The sequence below is a fragment of the Hypanus sabinus genome, chromosome 13 (genome assembly GCF_030144855.1).
Source record: "Hypanus sabinus isolate sHypSab1 chromosome 13, sHypSab1.hap1, whole genome shotgun sequence".
NCBI lineage: Eukaryota > Metazoa > Chordata > Chondrichthyes > Myliobatiformes > Dasyatidae > Hypanus > Hypanus sabinus.
The window spans coordinates 86829351-86850350 of NC_082718.1; the positions used below are offsets into that span (position 1 = coordinate 86829351).

Genomic DNA, 21000 nt, shown 5'->3' on the forward strand with positions numbered 1-21000 from the left:
CAGATAAGTGTGAAGGGGTTCATTTTGGTAGGCCAAATATGGCCTAATGGTAAGACTCTTGATAGTGTAGAGGATCAGAGGGATCTTGGGGTCCGAGTCCATAGGACACTCAAAGCAACTGTGCAGGTTGACTCTATGGTTAAGAAGGCGTATGGTGTATTGGCCTTTGTCAACCGTGGAATTGAATTTAGAAGCCGAGAGATAATGTTGCAGCTATATAGGACCCTGGTCAGACCCCACTTGGAGTACTGTGCTCAATTCTGGTCGCCTCACTACAGGAAGGTTGTGGAAGCCATAGAAAGGGTGCAGAGGAGACTTACAAGGATGTTGCCTGGATTGGGGAGCATGCCTTATGAGAATAGGTTGAGTGAACTTGGCCAGTTGGGTAGTCCTTCGTTGAAGGAGGATGGGAGGTGACCTGATAGAGGTGTACAAGATGATGAGAGGCATTGATCGTGTGGATAGTCAGAGGCTTTTTCCCAGGGCTGAAATGGTTGCCACAAGAGGACACAGGTTTAAGGTGCTGGGGAGTAGGTACAGAGGAGATGTCAGGGGTAAGTTTTTTACTCAGAGAGTAGTGAGTGCGTGGAATGCGCTGCCGGCAACTGTAGTGGAGGCAGATACAATAGGGTCTTTTAAGAGACTTTTGGATAGGTACATTGAGCTTAGTAAAATAGAGGGCTATAGGTAAGCCTAGTAATTTCTAAGGTAGGGACATGTTTGGCACAACTTTGTGGGCCGAAGGGCCTGTAATGTGCAGTAGGGTTTCTATGTTTCTAAAATCATCAGCATTCTCTCCATGACAGAGCATTCCAAAGTAAACCAAAGCACAATGCTGTGCACAGTGTTCCTATTAACTGGGACTCTATTACAAGAATACTTGCAATGTGATTGTTTTGGCTGACATGCTAAAAATTTGATAAGAAATAAACACAACATTGGAATTTATGAAAGCCTGGACTATTGTTAAATAATGCTGGGATGGCCTTCAAAATTTTTGAAGAAATTGAATCCAAACTTTGCAATGAAGTGTAAATACTCAATCTGTGGGGTTTCCTCTGGATGTGGGGTGGAGGAGAGGAGCAACATTCTATTAGTAACATTCTATGTTGGCATTTATTCCAAGGGGAATAGAATATAAAAACAATGCTAAGCCTTTATAAGACACTAGTCAGGCTGTACTTCTGTTAACAGTTTTGGGCCCCATATCTCAGAAAGGATGTGTTGTCATTGGAGAGAGTCCAGAGGAGGTTCACGAGGATGATTCTGGGATTGAAGGGGTTAACATACAAGAAGTGTTTGGCAGCTTTGGGCCCGTACAAACTGGGATTTAGAAGAATGCTGCGGGGGACTGGCATGGGTTTCCCTCATTCTACAATTATTTAAAGGGGACTCTCATTTAGTCCTGGAGCGGAGTCCTTGCATCTGCGAAGAATGATTTGTCTCGCGGTGTCACTCGATCTTGCTTCCGATGCTCTGCTAGTATTCTGCAGTCTAACCTCTTGTCTCCTCCTCTGCAGGGGCAGTCTGCCGTTCCTCCACAGCGGGGTCGAGCCATTGCCGGCGCTCACCCTGACCGTTCCTCCGCACCTGCATCCAGTCCTGTCAGCGACCATCGTGACAAGACCCTCGCTGATGGTGGCACGGTGCTTAACTTACTAGGCTGGTGATCTAGAAATTCAATTCCCACCACGACAAGAATTTAAATGTTGTTAATAATCTGGATTAATGCCGCTCCACAAAAATGCCAGGCACTAATAAACAGAGCTAGAGAGAATCCAAACACCTATCCATTACATTCAGTAGTATTACGGTTGTGTGCTTCAGTAACATTTGGGTAATCTTGTATATTGTTTGATTAAGTTTATTGTTGTTTGTTTAAATAATTAATTACAGGTTATATGTAAAAATATGTGAATTACATAGATCATCACATTATCACTTGATACTTGCGCGCCTTGCTTAAAGAAAACTTAAAGTTCAACCCAAGTTTCAGACTCCTGTGTCTTCCTTTGAATTAGTTTAATGTTTTTTAGTTACAAAACGTAACAGTTACTGAGTCACCCCTCCTGGTGATCACTGTTGACCAGAAACTTGAGAGACACAATAGCATAAATACCGTTATTACAGGGGCAGGTCAGCGGCACGGTGTGCTGGAAAGACTCTCTCCTGTGCACAGGTTCAGCAGTGTTATGGCATATCCACTAGTCAGCTCCAACAACTCTCAACAGCTCAACACAATCCAGGTCAAAGCAGCTGACCAGATAGGGACCCCAAGCACTTCTCCACACATCCATTCCCTCTGCCACTACCTGTCTGCCATCTCCAAACTGTCCTCTGCCAGGCTACTCCAGCAACACCTCCCAAACCCATAACCTCCTAGATCAAGAGACATGTTGAGGTAATTGCACCTTCTTCCTTACTGCCTGCTGGCATTTAAACCAGCAATGAAGGTCTTCCATCTGTGTCTGTACAGGAGGATTCTTCATTGCTGTTTCCATAACATTGTTTGTTGACCAGTCAGGGTTGTTGGCCCTGAGCTGCACCCCTGAACCTGGAGGTCTGGTGGATCACTCTTAGACTGGCATCTACCCTTTGACTTGTTTGACAAGAGTGACCCTACCAAGAGTCAAAGCACAAGGCCCAAAGCACAAAGCACAAAGCACAAGCATCAGCCAACATAGCTCTCTGGGTCATTGAGGCAAGCAAGCCTCTAAACCCTATAGCAAGGCTGTGGTCCTCTTGGAGGAATATCACCTTCTGGTTCCTTTCCAATTCACACAGAGTTCTGATATTGAACTTCATTGTCCTTGGGCCTAAATCTTAAAATGTCCTCCCCATCAGTGCTGTGTGAGGGGCTTCCTTGAAAGGACTGCAGTGGTTCAGGATGACAGCTCCTCAGGGCAAATTAATGTAGACATGGTCAATACATGAATAAACAGATGTCTGGTGAATTTAAATTTAATTTATTAAAGAAATGTAAAGTCACTGTCACTAAAGATGGCAGCGTTGCCTGGCTTTGCACCTAAGGTCTCACGATATTTACTCATCTCTGTAATGAACTGAGGCTGTGGCCTGCCCCCAGCTACAGTGATGCCTGGCCTCGAGTCTTTCATAAAACTTCAGTTCTGAATGATATTTGCTTAACTTTACTGTTTGCAGAGTTTTTTTTTTCTCCCTGTGTGCACTTGGGTGATTCATGGTCTTTTTTAAATGGGTTCTTTTGGGGTTTCTTTGTTTTGTGGCTGCCTGTGAGGAGGTGAATGTCAAGATTGTATAATGTGTACATACTTTGATAATAAAAGTGCTTTGGACTTTGAAACACTAGATTGTTTTGAGAACCTGTGCGGTTCAGTAATAAGGTTTAAGAAAGGGAATCTAGCCTTCTTACCCAGTTGGCACTTGGACGCAAAGCAAAGTGGTTAGCTCTTAATTACCCTTGGCTGAAAGACAATTAGGGATAGGCAATAAATATCAGCTTCTCCAGCAATGACTACATCCCAGGAATGAATACATAAGCAAAATCTGATACTGTCCAGTAATGGAGAGCATAGTATCTCGACAAGGAACCTATTAACCTTCTGGCAGCAGGGATCTGTTGAAGAGTTGCACAATGTTGGAATGGACTCAAACCTTCCTGCAAAAATTAAAAACATTATGTTCCCGAGTGGCCATTTGTTCCCAAAGCACAAGAACCATGGCTAATAAGAGGAAAGGATCACAGAATGTGACAGCAGTCTGTTAGTTACACTGCTTTTCTGGCGACCGCTGAATTCCCTTTTTGGAAGAATTATGTGCCTTGCTTCAGCAACGGCTTGTAGCCGAGAGCTCAAAATTTCAACCATGCCCTGGTTAAGAATTGTTTTCTAATCCGCCCCCTCCCCATATCCCTTTTTGGGTCTGATACAATTCTCCCTGAGCATTTAGTTGCATTTTATGTTATTGATGCATCAAAAAAACATCCATGTTTTAAGTTGTACCTTTCAAAGAAAATTTGAAGAAACTTTCCCTCTGTATATCACATTTCATGAAAAAGGCACTGTAAGAGGCATGTTTCTATTTATTGTCTAATCACAAAAAAGGAAACGTCTACAGATGCTGGAAATCCAAAGCAACACGCACAAAACGCTGGAGGAACTCAGCAGGTCAGGCAGCATAGGTGGAAAAGAGTGAACAGTCGACGTTTCGGGCCGAGACCCTTCTTCAGAACGGGAAAGGAAGGCGAGGAGTTGAAACAAGAAGGTGCGGGAGGGGAGAAGGAAGTGCAAGGTGGCAGGTGATATGTGAAATCGAGAGTGGGGAAAGATTGAGATAAAGATAAAGAGCTGGGAAGATGATTGGTGAAGAGATAAAGGGCTGGAGAATGGGGAATCTGTTAGGAGAGGACAGAAGACCACGGAAGAGAGGGAAGGGGGAGGAGCACCAGAGGGAGGTGATGGGCAGGTAAGGAGATGAGCTGAGAGAGGGAAATGAGAATGAGAATAGTGAATGGGGGAGGCCTTCTCCATTAAAAGGAAGCACATCTTTCCCTCTCCCCCACTTTCTGCAGGGATCGCTCCCTATGCAACTCCCTTGTCCATTCGTCCTGCTCCACTGATCTCCATCCTGGTACTTACCCTTGCAAGTGGAACAAGTGCTACACCTGCCTTTACACCTCCTCCCTCACTGCCATTAAGGGCCCCAAAGAGTCCTTCCAGGTGAGGTGACACTTTACCTGTGAGTCTGTAAGCGTCACCTACTGTATCTGGTGCCCCTGGTGTGGCCTCCTATATATCGATGAAACCCGATGCAGATTGGGAGACTGCTTCACCGAGCACCTACATTCCTCTCAGTAGCCACTCACTTTACTTCCACTACCCATTTCCATTCCAACATGTCAGTCCATGGCCTCCTCTACTGCTGTGATGAGACCACACTCAGGTTGGAGGAGCAACACCTTATATTCCAGCTGGGTAGACTCCAACCTGATGGCATGAACATTGATTTCTCAAACTTCCGAGTAGAACACCCCACCTCCATTCCCATTTCCCTCTCTCACCTTATCTCCTTACCTGCCCATCACTTCCCTCTGATGCTCCTGCCCCTTCCCTTTCTTCCATGGCCTTCTGTCCTCTCCCATCAGATTTCCCCTTCTCCAGCCCTGTACCCCTTTCACCAATCAACTTCCCAGCTCCTTACTTCCCCCCTTCTCCCTGCTGGTTTCACCTCTCACTTACTACCTTGTGTTTCTTCCTCCTTTTCACCCCACCTTCATACTCTGACTCCTCATCTTTTTTTCCAGTCCTGGTGAAGGGCCTCGACCCGAAACATCGACTGTTTACCCTTTCCCATAGATGCTGCCTGGCCTGCTGAGTTCCTCCAGCGTTTTGCGTGTGATGTTATTTATTGTCTGTCCGTGTTGCATTTGTGTTGTGTATCCTTACTCTGGGTTAAGGTAATTTGTCACATGGGTTTGGGTGGTGGGGAAAAGAAATGAATAGTCACCTGTTCACCTGCTTGGCAGCATGTGAAGTTGGGGGCGGGGGAGCCAAGGGAGCGTGTATTTTAAATTTTCTGGTTGTCTTTGAATTTAATCCAATTACACTTGTGTTTGGCTGCTTGTCATTGTTTGAATTTGATCCAATTACACTAATTTCACTCCTTTTTGTTTTACATGAATTGTTGAAGAGTTGAATGATTTTATTATTGGTTTGCAATACAGGATTAAGCCAACTTTTCAACTTGGAATTCAATCGATACTCCCTCACTTAGCCTCTCAGTGACTTTTAGTTAGTCTTCAAGTGATTTTGGCCCAGTACATCAGTGGTAAAGCTGTCCCAACCATTGAGCTGTTGTAGAAGGGCAGTGTCCATCATCAGAGATCCCCACCACCCAGGCCATGCCCTTTTCTCACAGCTGCCATCAGGTAGAAGATACAAGAGCCTCAGGACTTGCACCACCAGATTCAAGAACAGTTACTACCCCTCAACCATCAGGGTCTTGAACAAAGGGGTTCAGCACACACACTTGCCCATCCATTGAGATGTTCCTGCAACCAATGATCTCACTTCAAGGAGTCTTCATCTCATTATCTCATGTTCTCGATATTTAATACCACTTCTTTATATTTGCCTTTTTTCACAGTTCGTTGTCTTCTCCACTCTGGTTGATCTTTCATTGATCCTGTTAGAGTTACTATCCTATAGATTGGCTGGGTATGCCCACAGCAAAATGGATCTTAGGGTTGTATATGGTGACATATATGTACTTCCATAATAAATTTACTTTGAACTTCAGTCACTACGGGCGCTCTACAGACAATATAAAGCTTTGAAATGCAGTCAGTGCACAACAAGAGGCCCAAAGCATCCATTCTGTCCAGCTTTCAACCCAGCCACCAGCCGGCATGTCAGCTGCTGACACCTCATGGGTGATCTCAGGAGACTCAGAAGGAGAAGACAATTTTATGACTAACTGCTCTGCTTCCACTTTTGGCCGTCAGAAAAACCTTGAAGAAGATCTGGGAAGTTGAATGATCCAAAGGAAGGCAAACAGTGGTTGGAAATTGTTAGGATGGGTAGTGGCCCAGACTAAGAGGAATTTGGTTAAGATGGGAGGGTTACGAGGGCTGTGGTCCAGGTGCAGGTTGACGAATCTAGGCAGAATAATAGTTTGGCATGGATTAGATGGACCAAAGAGCCTGTTTCTGCACTGTCACACTCTATGAGGGCAATTTCTTGACAGAGAGGAGGATAGCCTGCAATTGGAGGAGCAGTGGCCCGGGGTCTAGACTGAGAAGCCAACATTGGTGACTGGGAAGAGTTGTCTAGCTGGGAGGAAGAGACTGTTGTTGGTATCCAATAGTTACTTACCTACCTGGAAAAGAGAGATGTTCTTCTGCTACTACGATTGAAGCAGTCGCCTTTCTGTTTAAAGTCTGCAGCAGTTCCTGCAGACCAGATGGCCCAATACACTAGGAAACTGACGGGGTGCTGGGGTGGAGATACGTCTCTATTAAAGGAGGTGTAAGGCACACCTTCCCTCTGCTAGTTTGCAGGTCACCCTTGGGCAAGGTAGCACCTACTTGGCCCCCTGATCAGGATCATGTGAAACCATGGGAGCATGCGGTGGATGGTCGTAAGGGCAGCTGGTGCATATCACAAGTCCTGGTTACGTGACCACTGACACCAGGCAGACAATCTCTGAAGAGCATTGATGATGGCTGGGGCCACTTGTCTTGTAAAGACACTGCCCAGAAGAAGCCAATGGCAAGTGACTTCTGTAGAAAAATTTGGAAAAAAACAATCGTGGTCATGGAAAGACCATGATCACCCACATCATATGGAATTGCACATTACGAATGAACATATGATGATTCTAACCAGCATTTCCAATGACGATGCCTCCAGAGCTGCCTTCATGGTCACTCAGTATCATATGGAAAAGGGGCTAATGAAGGATCTTGGCCGAAATATCGTCTGCTTACTCTTTTCCATAGATGCTGCTAAGCCTGCTGAGTTCCTCCAGCATTTTGTGTGTGAAGCTTGGATTTCCAGCATCTGCAGATTTTCTCATCAAATGAGAAAGACCTGATTTACTCAGAAGGACTTATTGATAGATGCAAGGACCAACTCCTTCTAACTCAGTGCAATGAACACAAAGCAGATTTGTCTTTCATTTTAAAGTTCAAAGTAAGTTTATTATAAAAGTACATATACGTCACCATATTCTATCAGCTTCCTACCAGTATTAACCTCTTTTGTGGTCTATCATTAACTCTGTTATGGTTATTATCCTATTATGGATTTATTGAGTATGCCCACAAGGAAATAAATCTCAGGGTTGTATATGGTAACATATATGTACTTGGATAATAAATTTACTTTTGGACATTGCGATTCATTTTCTTGCAGGCATACTCAATAAATCCATGATAGAATAATTACCATAATAGAATTGTTACGTACCCTGTAACTGGGTCACTTACCAGCAAAGACAGAGAGGTCCGTTGAAGTCTGATGGTACTATTTTTAACAGTATTTATTGTTAAAAATAAACAAAAATAATACCAATGCAAACATACAGATAATATACGTCGTCAATACTAAATCTAAAAGCACGTGTATAATAATAATCAATAAGGAATGGCTCTATCATTGTCTAGGGGATAAAGTATTGTCCGATGGAAATATATAAGTCACTCAAGTTCATTCAAGCTGCAGCTTTTTGGTTGGAGAGAAAGATGGAGGTTTAACTTGCCCATTCCTTTTATGATGTCAATCCTTCGAGAGTCGTTGGGAGCTGATTTCCCCTTTGTGGTTAGCTAAAGCTGTGCTTCCGTGGTAAAGGCCCACCAATTCCAAGGCAAATGGAAAAGGACGCACATGGGCTTTTCCACCGGCTTTCGCTATTTCAGCTTTGCAGGCAGCGGAGTGAGCTGGACGCAGAGTGTAGGGCTTGGGCTCAGAGGGCTTAGGCGGAAGAGGGCACAGTAGGCTTATCTTTTAGTTCTCCTTGTTATTTTCAGTTATTCAGGAAGTATGAGTGTGAGGGCAGCTTGTTGTTCTCAGTGTTGGATGTGGGAGATCCTGGAGTCTCTGAGCCTCCCGGACGTCCACATCTGCGCCAGGTGCATCGAACTGCAGCTCCTGAGGGACCGAGTTAGGGAACTGGAGCTGCAGCTCGATGACCTTCGCCTGGTCAGGGAGAGTGAGGAGGTGATTGAGAGGAGTTGCAGGCAGGTGGTCACTCCGGGGCCACGGGAGGCAGATAGGTGGGTCACGGTCAGGAAAGGGAAGAGGCAGGTACTAGAGAGTACCCCAGTGGCTGTACCCCTTGACAATAAGTACTCATGTTTGAGTACTGTTGGGGGGGACAGCCTACCTGGAGGAAGTGACAGTGGCTGGGCCTCCGGCACAGAGGACGGCCCTGTAGCTCAGAAGGGTAGGAATAGAAGAAAGAGGTCCATAGTAATAGGGGACTCGATAGTCAGGGGTTCAGACAGGCGAATCTGTGGAGGTGATCGGGAGTCCCGGATGGTGGTTTGCCTCCCTGGTGCCAGGGTTTGGGACGTTTCTGATTGCGTCCAAGATATCCTGAAGTGGGAGGGTGAGGAGCCAGATGTCGTGGTACATGTAGGTACCAATGACATAGGTAGGAAAGGGGAAGAGGTCCTGAAACGAGAGTATAGGGAGTTAGGAAGGCAGTTAAGAAGAAGGACCGCAAAGGTAGTAATCTCGGGATTACTGCCTGTGCCACGCGACAGTGAGAGTAGGGATGGAATTAGGTGGAGGATGAATGCGTGGCTGAGGGATTGGAGCAGGGGGCAGGGATTCAAGTTTCTGGATCATTGGGACCTCTTTTGGGGCAGGCGTGACCTGTTCAAGAAGGACAGGTTACACTTGAATCCTGGGGGGACCAATATCCTAGCGGGGAGGTTTGCTAGGGCTACAGGGCAGACTTTAAACTAGTAAGATGGGGGGGTGGGAATCAATTTGATGAAACTATGGGAGAGGAGGTTAGTTCACCAGTAGAGCAAGTAAATAGACAGTGTGTGAGGGAGGAAAGGCAGGTGATGGAGAAGGGATGCACTCAGCCTGAAGATGTAGGGGAGAAGAAAGAAAAGGATAATAAATTTGAATGCATTGTTAGGGATGAAAAGAGAGGAGGAGATGGAGAGTATCTTAAATGTATCTATTTTAATGCTAGGAGCATTGTAAGAAAGGTGGATGAGCTTAAAGCGTGGATTGATACCTGGAATTATGATGTTGTAGCTATTAGTGAAACATGGTTGCAGGAAGGGTGTGATTGGCAACTAAATATTCCTGGATTTAGTTGCTTCAGGTGTGATAGAGTAGGAGGGGCCAGAGGAGGAGGTGTTGCATTGCTTGTCCGAGAAAATCTTATGGCGGTGCTTTGGAAGGATAGATTAGAGAGCTCCTCTAGGGAGGCTATTTGGGTGGAATTGAGGAATGGGAAAGGTGTAGTAACACTGATAGGAGTGTATTATAGGCCACCTAATGGGGAGCGTGAGTTGGAAGAGCAAATGTGTAAGGAGATAGCAGATATTTGTAGTGAACACAAGGTGGTGATTGTGGGAGATTTTAATTTTCCACACATAGACTGGGAAGCTCATTCTGTAAAAGGGCTGGATGGTTTAGAGTTTGTGAAATGTGTGCAGGATAGTTTTTTGCAACAATACATAGAACTAGAGATGGGGCAGTGTTGGATCTCCTGTTAGGGAATGCGATAGGTCAGCTGACAGATGTAGGTGTTGGGGAGCACTTCGGGTCCAGTGATCACAATAGCATTAGCTTCAATATAATTATGGAGAAGGACGGGACTGGACCTAGAGTTGAGATTTTTGATTGGAGAAAGGCTAACTTTGAGGAGATGCAAAGGGATTTAGAGAGAGTGGATTGGGTCAAGTTGTTTTATGGGAAGGAGGTAATAGAGAAATGGAGGTCATTTAAGGGTGAAATTATGAGGGTACAGAATCTTCATGTTCCTGTTAGGTTGAAAGGAAAGATTAAAGGTTTGAAAGCACCATGGTTTTCAAGCGATATTAGAAACTTGGTTCGGAAAAAGAGGGATGTCTACAATATATATAGGCAGCATGGAGTAAAGGAATTGGTCGAGGAATATAAAGAATGTAAAAGGAATCTTAAGAAAGAGATTAGAAAAGCTAAAAGAAGATACGAGGTTGGTTTGGCAAATAAGGTGAAAGTAAATCCGAAAGGTTTCAACAGTTATATTAAAAGCAAGAGGATAGTGAGGGATAAAATTGGTCCCTTAGAGAATCAGGGTGGTCAGCTATGTGTGGAGCCGAGGGAGATGGGAGAGATTTTGAACAATTTCTTCTCTTCGGTATTCACTAAGGAGAAGAATATTGAATTGTGTAAGGTGTGGGAAACAAGTAAGGAAGTTATGGAACCTATGACAATTAAAGAGGTGGAAGTACTGGCGCTTTAAAGAAATTTAAAAGTGGATAAATCTCTGGGTCCTGACAGGATATTCCCCAGGACCTTGAGGGAAGTTTGTGTAGAGATAGCAGGAGCTCTGACGGAGATCTTTCAGATGTCATTAGAAATGGGGATTGTGCCGGAGGATTGGCGTATAGCTCATGTGGTTCCATTGTTTAAGAAGGGTTCTAAAAGTAAGCCTAGCAATTATAGACCTGTCAGTTTGACATCAGTGGTGGGTAAATTAATGGAAAGTATTCTTAGAGATAGTATTTATAATTATCTGGATAGACAGGATCTGATTAGGAGTAGCCAGCATAGATTTGTGTGTGGAAGGTCATGTTTGACAAACCTTATTGAATTTTTTGAAGAAGTTACGAGGAATGTTGACGAGGGTAAGGCAGTGGATGTAGTCTATATGGACTTCAGCAAGGCCTTTGACAAAGTTCCACATAGAAGGTTAGTTAAGAAGGTTCAGTCGTTAGGTATTAATGCTGGAGTAATAAAATGGATTCAACAGTGGCTGGATGGGAGATGCCAGAGAGTAGTGGTGGATAATTGTTTATCGGGATGGAGGCCGGTGACTAGCGGGGTGCCTCAGGGATCTGTTTTGGGCCCAATGTTGTTTGTAATATACATAAATGATCTGGATGATGGGGTGGTAAATTGGATTAGTAAGTATGCCGATGATACTAAGGTAGGAGGTCTTGTGGATAATGAGGTGGGTTTTCAAAGCTTTCAGGGAGATTTATGCCGGTTAGAAGAATGGGCTGAACGTTGGCAGATGGAGTTTAATGCTGAGAAGTGTGAGGTTCTACATTTTGGCAGGAATAATCCAAATAGAACATACAGGGTAAATGGTAGGGCATTGAGGAATGCAGTGGAACAGAGAGATCTAGGAATAACAGTGCACAGTTCCCTGAAGGTGGAGTCTCATGTAGATAGGGTGGTGAAGAAGGCTTTTGGAATGCTGGCCTTTATAAATCAGAGCATTGAGTACAGAAGTTGGGATGTAATGTTAAAATTGTACAAGGCATTGGTAAGGCCAAATTTGGAATATTGTGTACTGTTCTGGTCACCGAATTATAGGAAAGACATCAATAAATTAGAGAGAGTGCAGAGACGATTTACTAGGATGTTACCTGGGTTTCAGCACTTAAGTTACAGAGAAAGGTTGAACAAGTTAGGTCTCTATTCATTGGAGCGTAGAAGGTTGAGGGGGGATTTGATCGAGGTATTTCAAATTTTGAGAGGGATAGATAGAGTTGACGTGAATAGGCTGTTTCCATTGCGAGTAGGGGAGATTCGAACGAGAGGACATGACTTGAGAGTTAGGGGGCAAAAGTTTAAGGGAAACACGAGGGGGTATTTCTTTACTCAGAGAGTGATAGCTGTGTGGAATGAGCTTCCTGTAGAAGTAGTAGAGGCCAGTTCAGTTGTGTCATTTAAGGTAAAATTGGATAGGTATATGGACAGGAAAGGAGTGGAGGATTATGGGCTGAGTGCGGGTAGGTGGGACTAGGCGAGATTAAGAGTTCGGCACGGACTAGGAGGGCCGAGATGGCCTGTTTCCGTGCTGTGATTGTTATATGGTTATATGGTTATTACGCTGTTACAGGAGTTCTAGCATTTCTTCTGGTGCGTCTGAGGGGCTGTTCCCCAGACCCTCTTTTATCCTGACTCACAGGTTCTCAGATGTCAGTCAGGTTGTGATGATGCAATCCCTCCACCAACCCCCCTCGGTTCATTGCCTGGGGGTTTTGCTGAATCGTACAGTATTCAATACACAATTCTGTCTCCAAGAGACAATAGCCGTTATCAATGGTTCCGCTTTTCGGAGGCCAGGACACATTCCAACTCTTTGTGGATTCTGCATGTCTTTCTCTCATTTTCTGGGTCTCCTGACCTGACTTAATAGTGAACTTGTGATTCTCAAAAAGGAGGGGGCCACGGGCATAACAGAATCAATGAAAGACCGCACCAACTTGGGCATTCAACCAGTGTGCAAAAGACAAGAAATTGTGCAAGTACAAAAAGAAATTAATGATAATAATAAATAAACAATAAATATCGAGAACATAAGTGGAAGTTGAAGAGTTCTTTTTATCTTTCCACAGCAATTTATAATTCATTGAAAATGTGTTTTAATTATTCACTTGCTTAAGCATCACTACTTTCTTATATGAAGGCATCAAATAAACATTACAAATTGGCTGCTCAGCTTTGGACACTGTGATTAAACCATTGATGATTGTCCTGAAATGTTCATTCTGCTTATCTCTCCATAGATACTGCCTAACCTGCCAAGCATTTCCAGCAGTTTCTTGTTTTTATCTCAGAGTAGCAGCCTCTGCAGTATTTTGCTTTCATGGAAACCACTAACCTGGTGGCCCGACAGGTCCTTGTGCTCCTGGAACCCCAGATGGACCACGAATACCTGGTTCACCCCTTAGACCTGGAATTATTAATAAGGACAGAGAAAAAAAAATTAAAGGCAATCCTCAGACAACAAAGCATGTAAATATCTGTGGGAATTAGAGAGGTATGATATATCCCATCATGGCATTAAATAGACAATGGTATAGATAATCTTAACATATTCCTTGTTGTCCGGGCAGATGTGGCTCGATAGCTGTGGTTGGTAGCTCTTCTACCAGAAGGAAAACTCTGATCTCAAATCTCTGTTGCCTTGCGACTATATCCACTCATAGTGCAGGCTTCGGGAGTAACCCTGAGGGAAAAACCCAGAGCTATTCCCTCAGGCAGCCCTACTTTGAGTTCAACGCTGACTGGCAACTCCTGCGACGCCGCTGGTGTCAAACTGTGTCGGTCTCTGCCGTTGCTTTGGATTCACCAGCTGTGTGGAGAGGGGAGCTTACTTTCCACGTCATCCTGCCCTGACATGCGGATCAAGGAAGCAAGCTGGACACAATATCCGTGGTCAACCCCGGGGGCCTCATTCCCTGTTGTTACATGTTAAAACAATGGAAGTGATGGGATGATTCATTGAATAAATGATTGAATGTATCTCAGAGAAAGGCTCTCCAATACATATCAATGAGTGGACTGCTAAATGGGTGATATTTCCCTTGTAACTTTTCACATGCCTGGGCACGTACCATCTCCAACAGCCTTGTGGACAGGTGAACCACAGCATTTGTACTCCAGCCAAGACAGACAGCAGCTCCGAGCAGCTAATTGTTAACACTGTTGCCAGCATTCACAGACTACATGCCACAGTCACGTGGACGGTGAGGCCCAGAAACTGGAAGTTTCTAACTCCAGTGGCGGCACAAGAAGGATCCGATATCTCCGTGACAATCCCCAAGGCTTGACTCGTCACACAGTTCCTTTCAGACTTTGAAGCAGAAGGTGTCACTGGATCCAAACATGAAAATACCTCTCATTGTGGCGTCAAAACAGACTGAGATGTATGCTGATCTGAGCGGTTGTGTGAGCTTCTGAGCTCCACAATGACATCATCTACATATTCACGCTTTCGTCTGTTCTTCATCACATAAGATATTACCGGCTGCCTGTGAGGAGTTTGGACATTCTTCCTGTGACCGTGTGGGTTTCCTCCGGGTGCTCCGGTTTCCTACCACAGCCCTAGTACCAGTTGGTAGGTTCTACATTGTAAATTGTCTTACGATTAGGCTAGGTTTAAATTGGGGAGCGCTGGGCAATGTGGCTTGAAATTGGGCCTAATCCGCACTGTATCTCAATAAATAGATAACCCGAGCCCACCACACCCCACCACCAGGCAGAAGATCAGGGAAGCTTGAAAGCACATAGAACCATAGAACATTACAGCACAGAAACAGGCCTTTTGGTCCTTCTTGGCTATGGCGAACCATTTTTCTGCCTAGTCCCACTGACCTGCACCTGGGGCATATCCCTCCATACCCCTCTCATCCATGTACCTGTCCAAGTTTTTCTTAAATGTTAAAGGTGAGCCAGCATTTACAACTTCATCTGGCAGCTTATTCCACACTCCCACCACTCTCTGTGTGAAGAAGCCCCCCCCCCACCATGTTCCCTTTAAACTTTTCCCCCTTCACCCTTAACCCATGTCCTCTGGTTTATTTTCTCCTCTAGCCTCAGTGGCAAAAGCCTGCTTGCATTCACTCTATCTATACCCATCATCATTTTATATATCTCTATCAAATCTCCCCTCATTCTTCTACGCTCCAGGGAATAAAGTCCTAACCTATTCAACCTTTCTCTGTAACTCAGGTTCTCAAGTCCCAGCAACATCCTTGTAAACCTTCTCTGCACTCTTTCAACCTTATTAATATCCTTCCTGTAATTCAGACCAAAACTGCACACAATACTCCAAATTCGGCCTCACTAATGCCTTATACAATCTCACCATAACATTCCAACTATTATACTCAATACTTTGATTTATAAAGGCCAATGTACTAAAAGCTCTCATTACTACCCTATCTACCTGTGACGCCACTTTTAGGGAATTTTGTATCTATATTCCTAGATCCCTCTGTTCTACTGCACTCCTCAGTGCCCTACCATTTACCTTGTAATGTTCTACCAAAGTGCAATATCTCACACTTGTCTGCATTAAGCTCCATCTGCCATTTTTCAGCCCATTTTTCCAGCTGGTCCAAATCCGTCTGCAAGCTTTGAAAACCTTCCTCACTGTCCACTAGCACCAAGCTCAAGGACATCTCTTATCCTGTTGTTGTCAACAGTTCCCTAGTACAATAAAAAGGACTCTTCAGCTGGTAGATTAATTGTGCCTTGTAAATAAATAAACAAACAAACAAACACCTGGCCTTAAAAGGTAGTATTTTGTTCCAATGAGCACATAGTTCCAAAGTGGCGTCACAGGTAGGTAGGGTAGTAATGAGAGCTTTTAGTACATTGGCGTTTATAAATCAAAGTATTGAGTATAATAGTTGGAATGTTATGGTGAGGATGTATAAGGCATCTGACCCTGAGCACCATGGCAATGCTGACTCTTTAACAAGAACCATGGCAATGCTGACTCTTTAACAAGAACCATGGCAATGCTGTCTCTTTAACAAGAACCATGGCAATGCTGACTCTTTAACAAGAACCATGGCAATGCTGACTCTTTAACAAGAACCATGGCAATGCTGACTCTTTAACAAGAGTTAATCTGGCATTCTGGAACATTGCTGAATGATTCAGTAACGGTACCATTCTTTACCGTGAGTGGGCATTGTGCAGGAATTGCTGAGTCCACTATTAACATCTGTGCTGAACTGAGGCTATGGCTTGCAACAAACCTGGATTGGCTCTGACTGGCCTTGCGGCTGTGGACTCACTTCTGTGAACTTCAGTTCTGAATGTTATTTGCTTCCTTTCATTGGTTCCACGATTTTTTCTGGCACATTGGGGGTTAGACGGTCATTTTTTAATGGGTTCTATCGGGTTTCTTTGCTCTGTGGCTGACTGTAAGGAGACGAATCTCAAGGTTGTACATACTATACATACTTTGATAATCAATGTACTTTGAACTTTGAACATCAGCATTTGCAGATAGATATTACTGGTTGTTGTCTCTTCAGGCACTGAACATTGGACTTGTAAGCACATCCTGTCAAATGCAAACACCCGGGATTTATTGACAGGCTCGGAAGGCCAAGCCTGCCAGTGCCAGGTTCCATACCAGCACAGCCTTGCTGTGATTTCCCTGTTTTACATTGGGATCCTGAGCCAGGTCATTCCTGTGGGACCTGAAGTTCCACAAGTTGGAATGGGGACAGAAAGGCTACAAGGCTTGGGAGCTATGTTGCTTCTTTTAATGATTTTAATTACTTATATTTTTATTTGCATTTATTTTGAAAGATTATTTATTTCAATGTGCTTTTTAGACATTTAGTGGAAGAGACAATTAAAGCTAATCAAGATGACTTATAGTTTTCACAGCTGGTTTTACTCCATCCTCAGCTTTCAGCAGAAGTTGAGTGCTTTAATCAATATACAAGGTGAACCTTTTGTATGTGGATAGGCAAGATTCCTTCGGCTTATACTTTACAGAGAATTGTCTATTACTCCTGTCAGCTCCGGCGGACTGGGCAGATGAGATCCCATGGCTATGAAGGAGGAACTGCAATGATCCGTGGTGAGCGAAGGGCGTGACAGGGCACAGAAGATGCCACAGTCAGCCACCGCAACCAAGCAAGGGCTCAGTCTGTGACTGGTTTGCACCACTGGACCCGGAGTTCCAAGGGCCAGTGGGAGTGCCCCAGTTCAATGGCTTTCCCACTTTAAAAACTCTCCCGAACAGGTCTCTGGTCATCCTCAGACAGGATGGACAACCAGCACAGGCATTCTTCACTCCATGCTAAATTATCTACATATAATCTAGATATTTAGGTGATAAGTGGAAGAAGTATATTCATTAAAGTACAAAGATAATATACTGTTTAACCCCGAATGCTTGCACAACATAATTCACAACCATTCCCGTGGAAATTAAGATACTGGTAACTAAAAATTTTTTCTTGAATGCAGTTGTGGCCATTTGTAATACCTTTAGTCTCTGCAATATCACTGCAATCTAACTAAACTGTTTTGCTAGCATGGTATACGTTGACAAATTACTGCAATCCCAATAGTCGGCCAATTCTAATGAAAGATCACCAGCCAACTGGAAACATCATCTCTGTCTTTCTCTCTCTCACTGAGGCTGCCTGACCTGCTGAATATCGGGGCGGTGTGGTAACGTAGTGGTTAGCACAATACTTTATAGTACCAACAACCCGCCGCTGCCTGTAAGGAATTCTACGTCCACCCCGTGACCACGTGGGTTTCCTCTGGGTGCTCCAGTTTCCTCCCACCGTCCAAAGACGTAGTGATTGGTAGGTTAATTGGTCATTGTAAGTTGTACTATGATTAGGCTAGGGTTAAGTTAGGGGACTGCAGAGATGAAAGGGTCAGAAAGGCCTATCTGCACCAAATCGTGATTGATAGATAGATAAATAAACATTTACAATAAAAATCAATCAATCAATAAATAGATATTTACAGTATTTTCTCTTTCGGTAAACAATTCCCCCCCCCCCTCTATTTCCTACTCTGACCTTTCACTTTTTCTCATCAGCCTATTACTTCCCCCGGGTCCCTTCCTCCTTTCCTTTCTCCTATTGTCAATTCTCCTCTCTTATCAGATTCTTTCTTCTCCAGTCCTTGATCTTTCCCACCCACCTAGATTCACCAAGCACCTTACAGAATCAGAATCAGGTTTATTATCACCGGCATGTGTCATGAAATTTGTTAACTTAGCAGCAGCAGTTCAATGCAATACATAATATAGAAATCAATTAATTAATCAACGAGCCAATCAATTTCAGTATGTATATATACTTATGTATATTAAATAGATTAAAAATAGTGCAAAACAGAAACACTGTATCAAAAAAAAAGAAAGTGAGGTGATGTTCATAGGTTTAATCTCCATTTAGGAATCAGATGGCAGAGGGGAAGAAGCTGTTTGTGAATCACTGAGTGTGTGCCTTCAGGCTTCTGTATTTCCTTCCTGATGGTAGCAATGAGAAGAGGGCATGTCCTGGGTGGAGGGTCCTTAATAGTGCATGTCGCCTTCCTGAGGCAACGCTCCTTGAAGATGTCTTGGGTACTACAGAGGCTGGTACGCAAGATGGAGCTGACTAATTTTACAATTATCTGTAGCTTCTTTCGACCCTGTGAAGTAGCCCCCACCCCCCCCATACCAGACAGTCATCGCAATCACTGTTGCCCACAATCAGCTCTTTCGTCTTACTGATGTTGAGTGCAAGGTTGTTGCTGCGACACCACTCAACTAGTTGGTGTATCTCACTCTTGTACACCCTCTCATCTCCATCTGAGATCATACCAACAATGAATGTATTATCAATGTTTATAGATGATATTTGAGCTATGCCAAGCTGCACTGTTATGTGTTTATAGAAAGTAGAGCAGTGGGCTAAGCACACACCCCTGAGGTTTGCCAGTATTGAACGTCAGTGAGGAGGAGATATTATCACCAATCTGCACAGATTGTGGTTTTCCAATTAGAAAGTTGAGGATCCAATTGCAGAGGGAGGTACAGAGGCCCAGATTCTGTAGCTAATCGATCAGGACTGTGGGAAGGATGGTGTTAAATGCTGAGCTATAGTCAACGAACAGCACCCTGACATGGGTGTCTGTATTGCCCAGGTGACCTAGGCCATGTGAAGAACCATTGAGATTACATCAGCCGTAGACCTATTGTGGCGAAAGGCAAATTGCAGTGGGTCCTTGCTGGTCCTTGCTGAGGCTGGAGTTAATTCTAGTCATGCCCAACTTCTCAAAACATTTCATCACTGTCGATGTGAGTGCTACTGGGAGATAGTCATTAAGGCAGCTCACATTATTCTTTGTAGGCACTGTTATAATTGTTGCCTTTTTGAAGCAAGTGGGAACTTCCGCCCATGGCAGTGAGAGGATGAAAATGTCCTTGAATACTCCCACCAATTGGTTGGCACAAGTTTTCAGAGTCTTACTAGAAACTCCATCAGGGCCTTCCGCCTTACAAGGGGTCACCCTCCTGAAAGACAGCCTGACATCAGCCTCCGAGACAGAGATCACAGGGTTTAGCAGGCCTCTTCACAGCTGTAGTTATAAACTCCCTTTCAAAATGGGCAAAGGAGGCATTGAGCTCATCTGGTGGTGAAGCATCTCTGCCATTCATGCTATTGGGTTTTGCTTTGTAGGAAGTAATGTCCTGCAAACCCTGCCAGAGTTCACGTGCATCCGGTGTCACCTCCAACCTTGTTCGGAATCGTCTCTTCACTCATTAAATAGCCAAATGCAAATCATACCTGTCTTTTTTTTGTACAGACCTGGATCACCAGACTTAAATGCCACAGATCTAGCCTTCAGCAGATGATGTACCTCCTCGTTCATCCTTGTCTTTTGGTTTGGGAATGTACGGTGAGTCTTTGTAGGCACACACTCATCCACACAGGTTTTAATGAAGTTGGTAACAATTGCGGCATACTCATCCAGGTTCGAGGATAAAGTTCTGAATACAGTCCAGTCTGCCAATTCAAAGCAGTCCTGTAGGTGCTCCTGTGCTTCCCTCGTCCATATCTTCTTGGTCCTCACGCTGGTGCTGCAGTCTTCAGTCTCTGCTTATACTCAGGGAGAAGAAGTACAGCCAGGTGATCAGACTTTCCAAAGTGAGGCTGTGGAATAGCATGATAGGCATACTTGATGGTGGTGTAGCAATGGTCCAGTGTGTTGTTTCCTCTGGTATTGCAAGTGATCCGTTTCACTGACTTTTTCAGCTGGCCTGGTTAAAATCCCCAAAAATGATGGAGCCGGGCCAGGATGTTGTGCTGTTCCATGCATGTTGATCCCATTGCTCAAATCATCTAGAGCCTGCCTGATATTGGTCCGAGGTGGAATGTACCCCACTATTAAAATGACCGCAGAAATCTCCTGTGGCAGGAAAAATGGGTGGCACTTAACTGTGAGATACTCCAGGTCTGGGGGCAGAATTGGGATCGTCCCACCTTTTTATTCTGGCATCTTCCCCCTTCCTATCCAGTCCCGAAGAAGGGTCTCAGCTCAAAACGTCAACCATCTATTCATTTCCATAGATGCTGCCCGACCCGTTGAATTCCTCCATCATTTTGTGTGTGTGTTGCTTTGGATTTCCAGCATCTGCAGAATCTCTTGTGTTAACAGCATTTTCTGTTACTGTTTCAGATTTCTAGTGTCTGCAGTTTTGTCCCCCTCCAAATATGATATTAAATCCAGCAATTTAAATTATTATTCAAATTTTACATTTGATCTGATTTTTGAAATTATATATGCTGTAACTGCCCTTGTGGAAAACTTGAGCATATCTCTTGTTTCTCTGTTTTATGCGAATGTAGCCAAGTTGCTTTCAAACTCTGCCAATACACTTAAGAATGACTAAACAATTTGCTCAGGCTATTAGGAGACAATAAAATGAATAAAATAAGGACCAAAATTTATAAATTATTTGGAGAAGGGATTATTGATGTCAGGGGTGAAGAACTATAACGAAGACGAAGCACAA

General features: G+C 44.1%; 1 protein-coding gene across 5 annotated transcripts in view; it reads right to left on the minus strand.

Moving 5' to 3' along the window:
• Positions 1 to 21000, minus strand: part of emid1 (EMI domain containing 1) — a 466983-nt gene that overhangs the window by 95018 nt on the left and 350965 nt on the right. For all 5 annotated transcript variants that reach the window (XR_009515419.1, XM_059988080.1, XM_059988082.1 and 2 more), the window contains one exon: positions 13324 to 13395. Coding sequence is in view for 4 of the 5 variants with exons in the window: in XM_059988080.1 (XP_059844063.1) it covers positions 13324 to 13395 (72 nt within the window). In the remaining variant the exon portion in view is untranslated. The remainder of the gene's footprint in view (positions 1 to 13323; positions 13396 to 21000) is intronic.